General features: G+C 38.3%; 1 protein-coding gene across 1 annotated transcript; it reads left to right on the forward strand.

Moving 5' to 3' along the window:
- The first annotated feature begins 1,003 nt into the window (after window positions 1-1,003).
- On the forward strand, window positions 1,004-15,957 carry LOC309814030 (uncharacterized protein C6orf62 homolog). Its single transcript, XM_082639358.1, has 5 exons — window positions 1,004-3,387; window positions 5,134-5,310; window positions 6,323-6,445; window positions 10,399-10,533; window positions 14,560-15,957. Exons 1-5 carry the CDS (start codon window positions 3,259-3,261, stop codon window positions 14,683-14,685), a joined length of 690 nt encoding a protein of 229 aa, XP_082495484.1. The 5' UTR covers window positions 1,004-3,258; the 3' UTR covers window positions 14,686-15,957.
- Window positions 15,958-17,381: the final 1,424 nt, after the last annotated feature.

Here is a 17,381-nt window from a genome sequence, read left to right on the forward strand (position 1 = left end):
GTGTGATGAATTGGTCGATTGGTATTGACATGTATACGCTGATGTGTAGAAAACTGATGACTAATAAGGACCTGCTGTATAAAAAAATAAAATAAAGTTCAAAAACAACAAAAAAAATAAATTGTGTTCTCAAAGTAGGGTTAAAATGATCCAAGGGGTAGGTTCGTTAGTTTTTCTCCTAAGCCACAGCAGCAAAGCTCCAACGGCGGCGTCTCTCACCTTCTTCGGAGCTTGAGGGCCGCCCTCCCTCCCTGCGCACGTGGCGAGGTGGGGGACAGAGAGCCATGTGCGACCAACGTGAGCCACTTTCTGCTGCACGCTGTTTAAATTCCAGGTATTGGAAATGAATTTTCGCCTGCAAGATACTGCGGGGCAGACCAATCAGTGGCTTAGAAATAAAACCACAACGAACTGAAATGAGAGTCTTCGCCTCCTCTTCCGACACACACTTCCCTTTTCCTCAGTCACTCCGCCTCCTTCACCTTCGCTTACTCTCTGCCCAGCGGCTCCGCCCCGTCCCGCGACCCGGCGGAGTCTAAGAGGCGGACCAGACCACTGAAGAGCGAATCCATCCTGGTGCTTCGTCTGGGAGGGCATAAGGGCGTGGCTTTATGACGACAGAGGGGGAGGGGCGAGGGGCCAACTCTGGAGCCCGGGACCTCCCGACAGAGGGGGCGGAGGGAGAACGGGTTGGCTCTTTCCACGCCCTATGGAAACTCCATACGGGACAAGAGGGGAGTGTCTATTCTCAAACTTCCCTTTGAGGCGGGAATGTTAACTAAGAAGCTTAAGCTCAAAGAGTCACCCTTTTAAAAGCTTGCTCACACCCTCTGCTCCAGCTCTTCTTTCCTCCCACCTTTGACAACCATGTAAACCTTCCCCCCTTCCAGTTTTTTCTCCCTCTTCGCTTCTGCGCGGATGGTGGCGGCCCGGGGGGTGCGCAGCCGCAGAGAGTTCGGGGCGGTGCCGGTGAGGGGCGGGTGACGCAGCGGCCGTCGCTGCCATTTTAAGTTGTTTGTTCTTGCTTCTCTTCTCAAACGCGACTCTGCCCCGGACCCGGGAGGCGCCGAGGTCGCCGCCGCCGCCGCCGCTTCCGCAGCCAACGGTGGGGGGGGGGAACCGAGCTGTGCCACCGCGGAAGCCCACCCTCTGCTTCAGCATCTCCCCAGTCCTGGTCTCCTCGACCTTCTTTCCGAGAGCCGGAACTCGACCCGTGCGGAGAAGAAAGACTCCAGAGCAGATGCTTGAACTGAAATAACTTTATTTTGGGGGGTTTACTTCGCTGACAGGCCCCCCCCCCCTTAGCGCAGGGCTCCCCTCCCCTTCCTCCCTTCCCCCTCCGCCGCCAGTACAAATCCGACCCCCCTCTTCCTCCTCGTTTCTTCTCCTCCTCTCTTTCTCTCACCGTCGTCGCCGTACCCGCGTCCTTCCAGTCCGCCGCCGCCCGGGGCGCCGAGCCAGACTATGGGTCCCAGGTGGGGGCTGAGCGGCGGCAGCAGCGCGGGCGGCCCGGTCACAGTGCGCACTGCAGCGGGGATGGAGGGGCTCAGTTGGCTGGTGGTTTTCTCTTGACATGGCTCCTGCCCGTGCTGCGAGCAGCGCCCCCGCCGCCGCCTCCTCTTCCGCCGCCGCCACCGCTCCGCCCGCGGGCTGCGGCTAGAGGGCCCGAACCCCGCCCGAGAGTCGGTCAGTGAGTCCCGGTCTCCGCGGGGACAGGGAGGGGACTTCCCCGTCACCCACCCCCGCCCCAGCTGCCTCGAGTCCACCCTCTACCCCTTTGGGAAACCAACTAACGACCCCGCCCTAAGCAATTCAAACTCGGGAAACATGGTCTGTTCAACGTGAGAGCGGAATCCGGGAACTTAATTTTTTTTTCTTGGGGGGGTGGGGTGGGCATACTTTAAAAAATAATTAATATTAACGCAACTATTTTCTTTTCTTCCCACTGATCCTTCCCATTTACCCTCTCCCGCCTCCTCTACCCGGGCGGGGATTGTTTCCACGATGAAATGAGTGAAAACCCGAGTGATCCAGTGTCTCCCGTGGTGCGAGTGAGTCGCTGCCGCTGAAGGCAAAGGGTGGGGGTGGGACCTGGGGGGTGGAAGGCCGGTGGTCCCCGGGCACTGCCTGGGATTTGGGAGAAGAGCCCGCCACCTTTGCCTCAGCAATGCTCACAGGAAGATAAGTCGCACTCCCCACGGTCTTGCACGGGGGCAGATTCATAGGGAAGGCTCCCTTGGGGAATGTAGGACTCATTGCAGGACTTGGGGTGTTGGGATCCCGGGCATTAATCAGGTCTAACCACAGAGCCGGAGTCATTATTGTATCGTATTCTGTACCCCCTTTCCCTGTGCCATCATGATTCTCCTTGGCAGCAGCATTAGCAGCCGCCTGAGGGTGAAAATGTGGGTGATGGGGAAGTTGGTAATGACTCCGCTGTTTTTTCTTATGGCTCCTTTGGGCAACAGCTGCCCGCCCCCGGTATACACTGTAGTTGATTGCAGGGAAACCCTGTACCTCTCCCCTTCCTTCTCTACCGATTTTGCACTTTTCTCTTTGCTCACCACCAAGTGTAATCAATAACACGCACTGACAATACATAGCAATAGTGAAATCTGAAATAACTAAGAATTAATTAGGTACTACAGCCATGGATCTGGCTGGGTAAAATCCAATTGGGTATTTCAGTTTCATTCACCTACCCTGTTTTGGGGGGTTATTTTGGTGGCTTCTTTTTCCCCTTTCCTTTTTTTTATTTGAGATTCAGAAAGCAAGGATCACAGTCCCCCTCCCCATTCCTTTTCATTATCCCTTCTCTGAAAAAAGGGAAAAAAATCCGTATGGATTTTAAGGATTGGACTGATGTCAGCTGTGTTTTATTGCACACCTAAATCCTATTAATAGGTTTTTCAGTCCCCCTCCCTTTATTTTGGCAGTTAAGCCAAATGTGTTTTCCAAAAAGTTAGTTCAAGTATTTTCTCCTCTTTCTTTCCTTCCTTCCCTTCCTTTTTCCCATCTGACCCCAAACGTTATTGTCCAAACATGACTGGACAGCAGCTTTTGTTTCTTGACCCTGTAATATGACAGTCTGCTAATATTGCCAGAAGGTGCAGTTTTTGGGTTACAGTCGTGATTTTAGCTATTCAATCATATTAGCAGGAAAAAAATGACTTGTTTCTGTTGTACTTGAGTCTTAAGAAAAAGTGCCCATAGTTTAGTGACAATTTCCAAAGGCTTTAGTACCACCTGTATTTCAAAATGGGGGACCCAAACTCCCGGAAGAAACAAGCTCTGAACAGACTACGTGCTCAGCTTAGAAAGAAAAAAGAATCTCTAGCTGACCAGTTTGACTTCAAGATGTATATTGCCTTTGTATTCAAGGAGAAGGTAATTTAAAGTTCTTAATGTGAATTAGCACAAGTGATTTTTGTAAGTGTATATTAGGTTAAAGAGTGGTTGACAAAAGTCTACATTTGTGTGCTTTAACTTTGACCCTTTTGGGTAATTATCTCAATCAAAGGAGTTGCGGTATAACTATGAATGGAAGGCTTGAGTGCTCTTGGTTTGGTATTACTTAATTCTAAAGCTTCTTAGGATCCACTTTTAGTTAACATGGGGTGGGTAGCATTGTAAAACTCATTTATGTTTTACAATGAATTTCGTTTATGTGGAGTTATATAGAGAACTTGATAACTGAATTTAAAGATGGTTTAAAGTATACAGAATGTTTGAAAGTAGTAAATTAGAATCAAAATGTTTATATGCTGAAAGCGATCTGGTTCATCAACTCCGTTACCTTTTCTCATGGTACATTTAACGAAATAGAATGCACTTTAATTCTTAGGAGCAATTGATTACTGTAAAGGTTTAATTTGTGTTTAGAAGTGCAGTTGATTAAAATTCAAAATGACCAAAAGTTTAAATTTTTTTTGTCTTGATCAGAATTAATTCCACAGTTAAATAGCAAATAATGAGTTGTGAGTAGTCAAGGAGAACATGTTAAAAGTAGTATTTTTTTGCAACTTAAAATAATGGACAGTTTCTTAGATAATCGATCTCTCTTTGACATGAGGTCAGGTTATGAATATTAAGGAAATACTACTTTGATTTTGTGCTTAAATTATGAGCTAATTTCACATCAGAAACATCGTCTTAGCGTGGTATCCCTTTAATTTTCCCATGTTTTTACCCCACTATTAAAGATAATAGTATTCAATATGTAAGAATGCTTTTAGCTGCTAAAGTATAGCATTTTAAAGTGGTTTCAAAAGTGGTTTGTTTTGAAATGATATCACGGATTTACTTCTTTTTTTTTCCTTTTTTTGTTAATTGCAGAATTGATAAGACGAGATTTTAGTTGAAGCCATTATAATGTAGGTTCACTAGAAATAAATACAAGATATAAGTAGTGAGACTAGATCTTTGAATTTAATCTGTGAGATGCCCCAGATTATACCATCTAGCTCTTCTAACACCTATGAAAACCTGCTTTTATTCTTTGAATGGACAGTATCCAGGCAGTTGTCTGAGCAGTTGATAAATTTTATAACCTAAATTGATGATGAGCCCTTGATCTTAACTATGTTTGAAGATTTGGTAGACATTTTTTTCCCCTCCTCTTGAATGTTGACGCTTGTAGTTATGTAATGTCCAGAAGGAGTAATGGAAATTGACCCTTTTAAGGAGTGAAGCAGTTAATTTGTCTGAAGAGCTTTGATTTTAAACTGCTGAGATTTTAATTTGGCTGTATGTAGGACCAGTTAAGTGAATTTACATCAAGAGTAAATCACTGTTTTGTTTTTTTTAACCTTAGGGGTATCTGGTGTTTGTTTCTCACAGCATTTAAGAAATATTGTCTAAAATAAGTACTTGCTATGGTTACCATAATGCTATAAAACCATGCAGTTAAAATATTCTGATAATAGCCTGTTTGTGTATGGTAGAGGAGTAAGGGGGTTGGGGGAAGAACAGAAGGATCCACCTATTTGAAAATCTGTGTTTTCAGTACAAAAATTACATCAGTTAAGAATTTTGCTGAGTTAGAATAAAGGTAACATGACATTGTAATGTGAACTCTGGGTGTTAAGACAGTGTGCTACCTGTGGGTTAATACACCTTTTTTTTTTCTTTTAGAAGAAAAAATCAGCACTCTTTGAAGTGTCTGAGGTTATACCAGTCATGACAAATAATTATGAAGAAAATATCCTGAAAGGTGTGCGAGATTCCAGCTATTCCTTGGAAAGTTCCATAGAGCTTTTACAGAAGGATGTGGTACAGCTCCATGCTCCTCGATACCAGTCTATGAGAAGGGTAAATTCTGTTTTTGTCTTGGTTTTGGTAGGTTTTTGTGAGTTAAAACTTGGGTTTTTCTTCCTCCTAAGAATGGGTAGTTAATTATGGTCATAAATCTCTTTAAAAGTGGAATTTAAATAAAGCATGGATAACTTTCTTGTGTGTCATTATGTTGGTAATTGTGTACATTGTTGCTGTGGTTCGTGGTTTATATTACTGTTCATTGGGATTTCCTTTTTCAGGGGAGAACATCGCCCCTTATAAGTAAGGAATTTTGCTAAACTTCTGCAGCTCATTGAAAGAAAGTTAGTCTGGGCAAACTTGAACAAGAGGTCCCCAGGATTAGTGGGCTTGTTGGGGAGGCTGGAGATAACCATATACTGGTCTGGAAGAGGTTAGTTGGCCTCAATAATCAGCATACAACAAAAACAGCATTTCACCTGTGATTAGAAGGTAGTGATTCATATTAGAAGTTCTGATTTTGAAGAGTGGAAATAATGGTACAAGGACTTAAAGAAAAGACAAAAAATTAGAGCTGCTGTTGGAGTTTTCACCATGCACTGAGTTAAGATCTTGATGTGAAAAATATTGGACTGAGTGATTATATGTGGACTCTATAAGATAAAAATTAGAATTAGGTCATGAGCTGTTCAGATTGTATTCAGACCTCTTAAAAGACATAAAACGATACATGGTTGACCCTTGAACAACACAGATTTGCGCCAACTGCCAGGATCCACTTAAAAGCAGATTTTTTCAATAAATACATATACAGTACTACTCAATCCACAGTTGGCTGAATTCACAGATGCGGGACTGTAGATGGATGGGGGGCTGGCTGTAAAGTTGTCTGCTGAGATATCCACTCTGGTCAGTGCCCTTCCTGCCCAGGCTGTTCAAGGGTCAGCTGTATAGTGGATGTTCTGCACTTGTGAAATGTTCCTGTAGTCAAACCCTGTAAGTTGTGACATTGGTTGTTACGGCTTTGTTTCTTTGAAAGTAAAAATTTTTTTTTTTTGGCATTTTATAGGATGTAATTGGCTGTACTCAGGAGATGGATTTCATTCTTTGGCCTCGGAATGATATTGAAAAAATTGTCTGTCTCCTGTTCTCTCGGTGGAAAGAATCTGATGAGCCTTTTAGGCCTGTTCAGGTATTTTATTCTAAAATAAGTGTGGTGAACATGTAAACAAGTTGAAAACTCAGAATAGGGTCCAATTTAAGAAATTCTTTGGGAATACGCTCTCTAATAAGTTTTACTTCGTGAGTCCCTCCTCGCCTTTTGACTGTTGTAATGCAAGAATAGAAAGCGTTTGGATTATAGAATCTCTTGAGAATGAGGTGGTTCTAACTATCCAGTGTGTCCTTGAAATTATGGTCAGAGAAAATCTTTTAAGGTAGACATTTGTTTATTTATAGAGGAGCCCATAGATGAACTTCAGAAAATCTCTTCCCCTGCACCACATACTCTCCTAAAATACTTTATTCTTAACCCTGGTTGTCAAAGGAATCTAAGAAATGAATTAAGAAACCCTTTTCTAGGAGTTGATTTGCATATAAAACTTTATAGGAGAAAAGTAAATGTAGTAGTCGTTCTTAATTAACTTTCCTTGACATCTTGCTATGTTTTGACTTGTCATTTGATGTGCTTGACAATTTCTGGTGCTTTATTTCAGGGCATTTACCTGGGTGTTGATTTTAATTTTATTTATAGTATATACATATATATATATATATATGAATGGAGGAAGTACAAGATCCACCAAAGTGTTAATTATGGTTAGTTTTAGGTCAGATATAGCTAACTTTTCCTCTTTTACTTAAATATATGTATGTGTTTCAGTAAATTTCTATATGAGCATACTTATTTAACAATCAGAAAAACAAAGAAATAATTACATTTATTTAAAGACTCAACTTTATATACTAAGCTAAATATTAGAAGGCTTATTTTAAGCTAATTGCTTAGGAATATGAAAATTGTCATTGAAAAAATTTTGCATTTATCCATTACTATGAAGTATCTTTATAGTGCTTTTGGGTGTGATAGGCAAATTGGTATACTCCTCCTGTCCCCATGGTAATGTTGCTACGCATTAGCTCAAATTATCATTCCTTTTTCTAAGATTCATTTGACGGTAGTAAGTTGTAAAGATAATGCATAGGCTAAATAGAGGTGAACGTGTCATATATTTGTGTCTTTGAATAGGTGACATCTGACTAACATGAATGTACTGGAGAATTTAAATTGAATATAAAAGGCAGGAAGACGGGAATGGAAAAGGCATGTTTACATGGTTATCAGGGCATGTCTTACACCTCAACCAGGTGTAACTGCTCTCAGGAAGCACTGCTAGGATTTTTTTTTTTTAAGGTCAGAATTTCCCATTGGAACAATTTAGGTCCACTTACCACAGTATATTTTTGAATTTCTAGTACCCTGTCTTTTCCTCTGAGACCTTTTTAAAAAAATCATTGTATGAAAATAGTCTTGTCTCAAGTAACTTTTCTGTAAAACCGTGGCTGTTACATTGAGCGTTGAGTGTGCTAGGCTGTCTCTTAAATATATACATTGAATCTTAGTCCTTACAATAAACTAGGTAGATAGGGACCTCCTTTTGCAAAGAAACTGAGTCAGAGATTAGGTAAATAATCCAAGGTCATGCAGTTAAGTGGCAGTCAAGACATTAAGTCTAGACTGACTCTAAAGCTTATGCTCTTAATTCGCTACTCTGTACTGTGGAAAGCTCCGCGAATGATAAAACCTTAACTTACGGACTGAATATAAGCATTAGGATATAGGTAATAGCTTTATAATTTTAGAATTCTACTGCAGTAAATAAGGTAACAATGTAAAAACAAATACACTTCTCTGAAGTAATTTCATATACATAAGTATCCTGAATGAGAAGCTTTAAATAAAAATAACAGTTTTTTCTCTCAAGATAGATGAGAAAAGGAAAAGTAAACTTTAACTCACACACTTTTTTTTTTTGACTCAAAGCAGTTTAAAATCTGAATACTTCAGTCGTGAGATTTAATAGGAACCAGAGTAAAGATTATTTTAAAATATCCAGTTCTTCTGTAGTCATAGTGCTGTGAAATACAGAGAAGTACTAGTAAAGTAGAGCTCTTTCCTCTTCATCCCTCATGCTGTTGCTTTAGGTTAGCTCTTCATCACACTGTTAAAACATTCATTACTTTTCTTCTGGGAATTATCTTACATGGTACCTATGAGAGTTTTCTTTACAGTGTGGACCATTTCTGCCCAAATCTTTGGATATTCAGATAGGATAGAATTGAAGTGCCATAGAAATACAGGCAAGGCCTTTTCCAGTCTCACTCAAATCTCTTTTCAGTGTGATACTCTACTGGCCTCTTCCATCCACCCTGATATTTGCCATATTGAAACACTTGCTTTCTTGAGCAGTGTCTTGATTTTGACACTTGTGTTTGTGTAGGTTCTGTTTCCTAGAACGGCATTTTCTAAATTACTTACCATTACTATTTTCCCCAAGGAAAATAACTGTCATCTTTCAAGGCCCAATCCAAAATCACTTCCTAATATTGCACTCTTGTCTACTCTGTTAATTATTTCTTCTTTCTTCCCATAGCACTTTAACAGTAAGAACCCATTTTAGGTTTTTTACAAATAACCACATCTTATTCGGGGAAAGATTTGAAGCAGGTTAGGTTTTATATTTCTATGTGCTTTTCCTCTTCAGCAGTATGTGAGTCCCTTAAGGTTGAGATAGTCTTATTCATATTTTTCAGTATCTAATAACATGCTTTTTGTATTCTGAGTTCAATAAATATTTGAATTGTGCAGAGGTACATTTCAGTATTATATTTTACATACAATAGTATTTGCGTTATGGTTTATGAGAAAAACTACTGGGTAGTAAAATCCTAGATAGCAGGAACTGATGTTTTTTCCGTGTTAGTATTTTCTGCTGTCTTTGACATAATAGGAGAGTAAAGATTGTTTGAACTGAAGGACTAATAATCATTTTTACAGTTCACTATCTAAATATCAGATTAAGGTTTCCAGGTTTCTTGAATTCCCCATTAGCCTGGTGTTTTCACCTAGCATTTGGCCTCTTCACAGACATTTTTTGGGAGGATTGTGTTAATCTTCCTCATGTTAAAAGATTAAAAGAATATTATGACTGACTTGATAACTGTTCTTCATAACATAAAAAAAAAACTTTTTTTGGGCTTCCCTGGTGGCGCAGTGGTTGAGAGTCCGCCTGCTGATGCAGGGGACACGGGTTCGTGCCCCGGTCCAGGAAGATCCCACATGTCGCTGAGCGGCTAGGCCCGTGAGCCATGGCCGCTGAGCCTGCGCGTCCAGAGCCTGTGCTCCGCAACAGGAGAGGCCACGACAGTGAGAGGCCTGCGTAGCGCAAAAAAAAAAAAAAAAGAAAAAAAATTGAGGGGTTCCTGTATCCTCAGGTGCTCATCCTTGTGAGGATTGGAAGCATATTTCAGGTGTGGGCTTTACATTTCGTTTACTCCTCTTAACTGATGGGTTAGAGCCCTGTTTTAAGTCTAAAAATGTTAAGGGATTTGCACAGGTCGTATAAGTAGTGAGATGTGCAGCTGGGATTGGAATATAAATAGATGTCTTTCCAAGAACCATCTACAGTGTTGCTTATATGTTATAATAGGAAGAAGGGATGTGTCATTGGGCTTAAAATACTAAGGTAGGAGTCTTGAGCTGAGTGGGTTTGAAAATTTGATTTTATGATATTTGGCTTAAAATCATTGAGTATTAGGATTTAGTCAGTTTGGTGTAGTTTTTCTTGAAGGTCAAATTACGAAGTGCTGTCCAGTAGAACTTTCTGTGATGAAGGAAATCTTCTGTATCTCAAGAGACTATTTAGAATGGAGGCCACAAGCCACATGTGACTATTGATCATATTGATATGTGGCTAGTACTACTAAAGAACTGAATTTTAAATTGCATTTAATTAATATAAATTTAAGTAGCCTCTATTGGTTACCATACTGAACAGCACAACTCTATGCATGCGAGTGCAGTTGATGTTTCAGGTGGTATAACATGTTTGTGGTTACACGTAAACATTTATATTTCTTAATTAGGCCAAATTTGAGTTTCATCACGGTGACTATGAAAAACAGTTTCTGCATGTACTGAGCCGAAAGGACAAGACTGGAATTGTTGTCAACAATCCTAACCAGTCAGTGTTTCTCTTCATTGACAGACAGCACTTGCAGGTAAGCTGTTTTTTACTTTTTTTTTTTAAACCACATAAGGGCTCATTTTAAAAGCGTATTGGTTAGCAAACTGTTTTCTATATGTTACTTAATTCTGTTTGCTCCTTCAACATGGCATTAATTTTGAAGTTACTTAAAAACCAAGAAACAGACGTCCTGACCTTAACCTAGAACAATGGTTCCCAAACTTTGCTGCATCTTAGAACTACCTGGGGAGCTTTTAGAAGTCATGATTCCAGTGTGCAATAATCAAAGTCTTTACTTTGAATAAAATCTTCAAGTGATTGATAACACATTATGTTTTGAGAAGCACTGGCCTAGACCTTTTAAATAAATACCTGAAAGGATGAGGCACATCTGTTTTTAAAAGGTCCACATGTGTTTTAAATAAGTACTTCCAATTTAAGTAGCAATCCAGGTATTCCAAATTGATTTTTATTCTGTAAAATGTTGTTTATTCTTACCAATCTAAGCCTAAATATCATCACTTAGAATTTATAGTAGATAATCGATACTTTGTTATTAACCTTTAAAAATGGCATCATTTTAATTTATTTAGCATTCATTCAGCAAATGAGCGCTAAGTGCCAGGCACTGTATGGCAATGAACAAGTTAGAAATTCCTTTTGGGTTGACATTCCATTGTGGGAGACCTAGAAGTAGATAAGTAAAATATATAGTTAGATAGTGATAAGTGCTAAGAGAAAAGGGAATTACATAAACTGTTGGGTGTGAATTCTTAGATGGTGTCACCAGAGAAGGCCTCATTGAGAAGGTGATTTAAATTAAGACTTATTTTAAAAGTACACTATTAATTGCATTGTAGAACATTTTTGTTTTTATTTAAGAGCGATTCTATGCAAGGTACTAGAAAAATACAAAAGGGAATCATACTGCTACCTTCAAGGAGCTAATAGACTACTTGGAAAGATTGTACATTTTCCATCTTGTAAAAAGTTAAGTAATTATGGTGTAGGTACAAATTAAAAACTGGGAATTAAGAAGAAGATTAATTTCACTGGAAGCATCTGATAAAACTGATAGAAGAACCATACAATTTAGGTGGGGTGTTTTAGGTTTTGGCCTTTTTGTTTGTTTGTTCTCAGTTTCTTCTTTACCTCAGCTCTCCTTTGGTGAATACTTTTTAGTTGACTCTTTTTTCCTTTTTAATTGCCTGTAGTGTACTTTCATTTGAGTTACTTGTTGAGAAAATACTGTATAGCAGGGTATTGACTTATATTGTGAAATCCACAACAGAGATTTTTAGTCATAGAAGATTTAATAATAACATACACTAGTGTAGCAACTTCATTTTCACGTGAATATATATGAGATCAATAATGCTATATAGAAATGACTAGTGAATTGAAGGAGTTTCTTGGCTAAATAAGTTAACAAATCATCTCTTTATGTATCGAGGTCAGGTGTTCTTAATGTTCTATGAAGCAAACAGCTTGAATCCTTTTAATGAAAAGAAAATTATAAGCTCATAAGCTAAATTTGGGTTGTAGGTAGGGTGTGACCAGTAGTCTCAGTTTGTCTGGAATGTCCTGGTTTTAATACTGCAAAGTCCCAAGTCCTAGAAACCCCTCAGTCAGTCCTGGGCAAACTGGGATCACTGGTATCCCCTAGTTGTAGATGAATTTGTTCTTCAGTGCTCTTAGTCCCCTTCTTCCACTCAGGTTCTGTTCTTGATCTTCATAAGCTGGAGATGTGTTGCTGTATTTGCATTATATGGAAGAATCAACCTCCACTAGTTCATGAGGGAATTGATATAGTAGTGGTGGCCACCGCCTATAGTATACAGTTGATGCTTGAACAACTCAGGGGTTAAGGGTGCCAACCCCTGTACAGTTTGCATATGACTTTTGACTCATAAACTTAACTAGTCTACTGTTGACTGGAAGCCTTACTAATAAATGTAAATGGTCGATTAACACATATTTTGTATGTTAATGTGTCTTATATATTGTATTCTTAACAATAAAGCTGAACAGAAGATATTAAGAAAATCATAAGAGAAAATACAGTACTGTACTGTATTTGATACCTAACTTTATGAATTTTATTTACAAGATGAATTGTCAGTAACTACAATATTGTTTTACATGATACAAAACACTAGGTGTTATATTAGTAACATCTACTAATTATATTAGTAACATTAGACATCAAAAAGGATAATGTGAAAAAGAAATTCATATTTATTTACAGGTATAATGATCCATATATTGATATTGAAGAAGTGCAGTATGGTTGCTTTATGGCAGCCTAGTGTAATCGATACGATTGCTTCTTGGTAGCCTAGCTGTCCACTAACGAATGCTAATGAATGAATCATTATGAAAGTTTTATGGCATACAGTATTATAGTCATATTCATAATACAGTATTAGAAACATTGTAACATTTTTTAAAAAGCCACTTACAGGCTATGTCATTTCTCCAGTTGTGAGAGAGGCATACTGTATGGTAATGTAATCCTTTGAAAGCAAAGCAATAAAACAGGTAGAAAACTAACACATTAATTATATATTAAATGTCACTCACCTTATGCCTATGTAAGGATAGACTAGGGTCTGCAGTTGACCCTTGAATGACACAGGTTAGAGCTGCGCTGGTCCACATAATAAATGAAGTTTTTTCAATAAATGCATACTACAGTACTGCACGATCCGCAGTTGGTTGAATTCGTGGTTGGTTGAATCTGCTGATCTGGAACCGTGTATATGGAGGGAAGACTGTAAACTATATGCAGATTTTCAACTGCAGGTAGGGTCGGTGCCCCACCCCCCGTGTTGTTCAAGGGTCATCTGTATATATATTTTATGCATTCATGACACACTTAACTTTTTTTGATATTTCTAGACTGTGTGGTTTGTCTATTTTTTCAAATTATCACACATCTCCAAAATTTTTCCAATATATTTATTGGAAAAAATTTGCATGTAAGTGGACCTGAGCAGCCCAAACCCATGTTTGTTGTTCAAGGGTCAACTGTATTATGTACCAGACTCTATACTAAGAGCTTTATGTGTATGAGCTCATTTAATCCTCACAGCAGTCTTCTGAGGTGTAGATCTTACTACTCCCATTTTATAGCTAAGGAAATCCAGAAATTAAGAAATTTGATAAAAATCATCTAGCAGAGATCTTCTGCCCTTTATATCCTAATATAATATATATGATAAAGGCTAGAGCAAAAAAGAATTTTGAATGCACAGTGGCATAGAGGCACATGCCTAGAGTCTGAACAGTCATAGGTTGTTTTAAAAGTTAAAATGAAAAAATATATATGTATAGGTTCATTTACATATGTAGGTAGCTAGTCTGCTTCAGACATTGGCAAAGGCAGTCTTTCGCCTTTTTTTTTTTAAGAGGTGCTATAGTGAAAAGATGCAAAACTTTGAAGGCAGTTCTGGGTTCAGATTTCGTCTTCCACTTACTAGCAGTGGTTATTTGTGAAAGCACCTAGCACTTGTTTATCAGATGTTAGATGTTAAAATAGTAACTGCTTTTTAAAAATACTTAGAGTTTGATTTAACTGTTAATACTTTGGCCTTCTAGTCCTTTCCCGCAGGATACACTTAAATCTTTTTTACCTATTTCTAATCTCTCTACCATCTACTCTCACCACATCTGCTGTCTTTCTGTATACAAATGTGATTGCAAACCTCTATTCAAATCTGTCTCCATGAAATGCTTTTAACCCTAATTTCTTTCAGCAAGTAGTCTGTGTTTGACTTTCCTAACTTTCAATTTTTTATTCTGCATAAACTCTGTAAACATTTAGTTTATAATCATGTTTACTCTGTTTTCTCTATATTTTGTATGGCAAGGTTCTGTCCTATTTAGGCTAAGGTCCCTATGGATGGGAACCATAATTTCTTCCCTTACTCTGTATGCTTTGTTACCGTGTCCATAAGTGCTTAATAAATTGTGGGAGATGGACGTCGTGTGATAATCGGTCATTTATGTTAAAGTCTTTATTTATTAAGAATATTAAAAAAAATGTTTCCCCTTCCAGACTCCAAAAAACAAAGCTACAATCTTCAAGTTATGCAGCATCTGCCTCTACCTGCCACAGGAGCAGCTTACCCACTGGGCAGTTGGCACCATAGAGGATCACCTCCATCCTTATATGCCAGAATAGAGCGCTGACCAGCAAAATGGAGAAGATCAGAGAGTGCAGCAGCAGTTTTTTTTCTTTTTTTCTTACCACTTTATTCTTTCAGAGTTTAAAGAAAATGGACTCATGCACAGAACACTATGCATTTTGAAACTTGTTCATCCTGGATTTTTTTTTTTTTTTAATCATTTGTATCTCAGAACTTAAATTAGATGTCTTCTGCACAGACTGTGTGAAAGAAGATGCTTTGCATATTTGCTGCACTGCATCAGCATCTTACTAAAAATGTGAAATGAAAGGACTATTGTACACTGAAATGCTTAAATGTATCTGAAAGCACAAGGTGATACTCATTTTTGATAGTCTTTCCATTTGTGCTGGTTTTTGCCTCTTTGACATCTGTCATCAGTATTTGGAGGGTGAGAAGTGAATGTAACAGGTATAAATAACATTTTAAAAACTTACAGCTTTGCTATAATCACATTGTTCCAGAGCACTGTCAGATTCATTCTAATGACCAGAAGTGGTTGTTTAAAAAAAAGAGAATACAACCATGGGAAAGAAATCTTAAATGAAAAAAGCATCTCATTGTAGGCATTCTTGCCTCATATATTACTGGGCCATGTTTGTTTCCTGGTACTCATAAATATATGTATTTTATTTCCAGATCTCTTTCCCCAAGTTGCTGTTATGAAAGAGCTTCTGCTGAGTGTGGATACAGTTATACACATTAAAGCAGATCTGGAGTCTGAAGTAGCTAAGCAGCTATGAAACTGAGAAATACATTCATAGCTGCAGAAACCATAATAGGTAGAGGACTTTCCTTTTGGTTTTTGTTTTGTTTTTTTGTTTTAAAAAGAGATTTTTATTATAAAGGAAAAAATTCCAGTGAATTGTGCAGAAATACTGGTTTTTACACCATCCTAAAGGAAAACTTAGGGTTTTTTGAAGTAGAAAAGTTACTAAAGTTGGGATTTTAAATTGTGAAAACATACAAAAACACCATTGAGTGTCAAAGTTCTAAAAGGAGAACTCATTTTGTGCAATGAACATAAGGAAAGACTACTGTATAGTTTATTTTGGTTTTTGGTTTTATTTTTCTTTTAAATGAAGAAAAGCTTTGCTTAAGGGTTGCATACTTTTATCGGAGTAAATCTGAATGATCCTACTCCTTTGGAGTAAAACTTAGTGCTTACCAGTTTCCAATTGTATTTAGCTTCTGGTTGGAATTTGAATAAATGAAAACCTAAATAAAATAGGTGAAAGTTCCCTGACTATTCAGGTGAATACACAAAACTCGAAGTGGTAACTTTTCTTCTAAGTCGCTTGGGTACCCGTTATTGATGACCTTAGGAGGGTTTATAAACATGGCTAAACAGTAAACTCAAGAGAAGTTGGGTTTATAATTTCAACAGGTATGGGAATCAAGGATATTTTGTCAGCTTTTAACATCCTGGCCTTATGCCTGGCTTCATGGAAAAGAAAAAAATATTCTTAATTTCAGAATAATTTTTCACATGTTTTCTGATCAATTTAAAATTAGAATCTATTTGAAATTAACACTTTCTCATGGCTGGGTACTGTTCTAAGCTCTTAATCTTAACCTAACAACCTTGAGGGGATCTAGATGCAGAGGTTTGGGAACTTGCCCACACGCATTGTGAGTAGGGGAGGATTTAAAACCTGGCTGTCTGGCTCTGTAGCGTTGAAGTTTTTATTTTAGGATAATTGTAATTGGGAAAGTTATAAGTAATACAGAAAGCTCCTGTATAAACTTCACCCACAAAATAACTCTTGACATTTCGACGTTTTGTCTTTCTCCATATATTTATATATATTTTCTGAATCGTTTGGGAATTTGATCCCTTCCCCCTCAGTACTCCGTATATCCCAAGTACAAGGATATTCTTATTACCACAGTAAAATTATCAGACTCAAATGTAACAATGATATACTTTAATTTACCATCCATATTTCAGTTTTGTTGATTGTCCTCCTATCTTTATGTTTTTTTTATCTCCCTATAGTTTGTACAGGATCATTGCATTCAGTTGTCATGTTTCTAGTCTCCTTTAATCTTGAACAGTTCCTCAGCTTTTGTTTAATGACCTTGACAGTTTTGAAGAGTACAGGCCAATTTTTTAAAACACAGAGTGTCCTTATTTTACATTTGAGTGATGTTCCTTCATGGTTAGATTTGGATTATGTATCCTGGCCAACGCCCAATGTAAGTACCTTATGCCCCCTAAAGTTAATATCCAGAAACACACTGTCAGTGTACACTGTTTTCATTTTAATTGGTCAATGTGATGTCCTATTTCCCCATTTTATAGTTATTATTTTATATCTACCCCTCCACATTTACCAGCATTCTGTTAAAAGGAAGAGCTCTCCTGTCTTTGCTGTTTATTCAATATTATTACCTAAACAGTATGGACTCCCTTCCTTTTCAATGCTGTATAATTTTCATGCCTCTCATTTTCTTGAGCACTTCCTTACTTTCAAAGCACAAGATATGTTCATCTTGTATTTCCCAATCTGAGCCCCCAGCTCTGAAATCAGGTATTTCTCCAAGGAGCCCAAGTTACTTTTAGTGGGCAATACTAGATCTGGGTTTCCTGTGTGCTCACTGCTACTATCAAGTCTGCTTCTGTCCTTTCAGCAGACAGATCAGCATGTATTCTAATACAACCAAAGGATAATAAACCTTTAACTGTTGA

The sequence above is a fragment of the Mesoplodon mirus genome (genome assembly GCF_964341445.2).
Source record: "Mesoplodon mirus genome assembly, chromosome: 12".
NCBI classification, from domain to species: Eukaryota; Metazoa; Chordata; class Mammalia; order Artiodactyla; family Ziphiidae; genus Mesoplodon; species Mesoplodon mirus.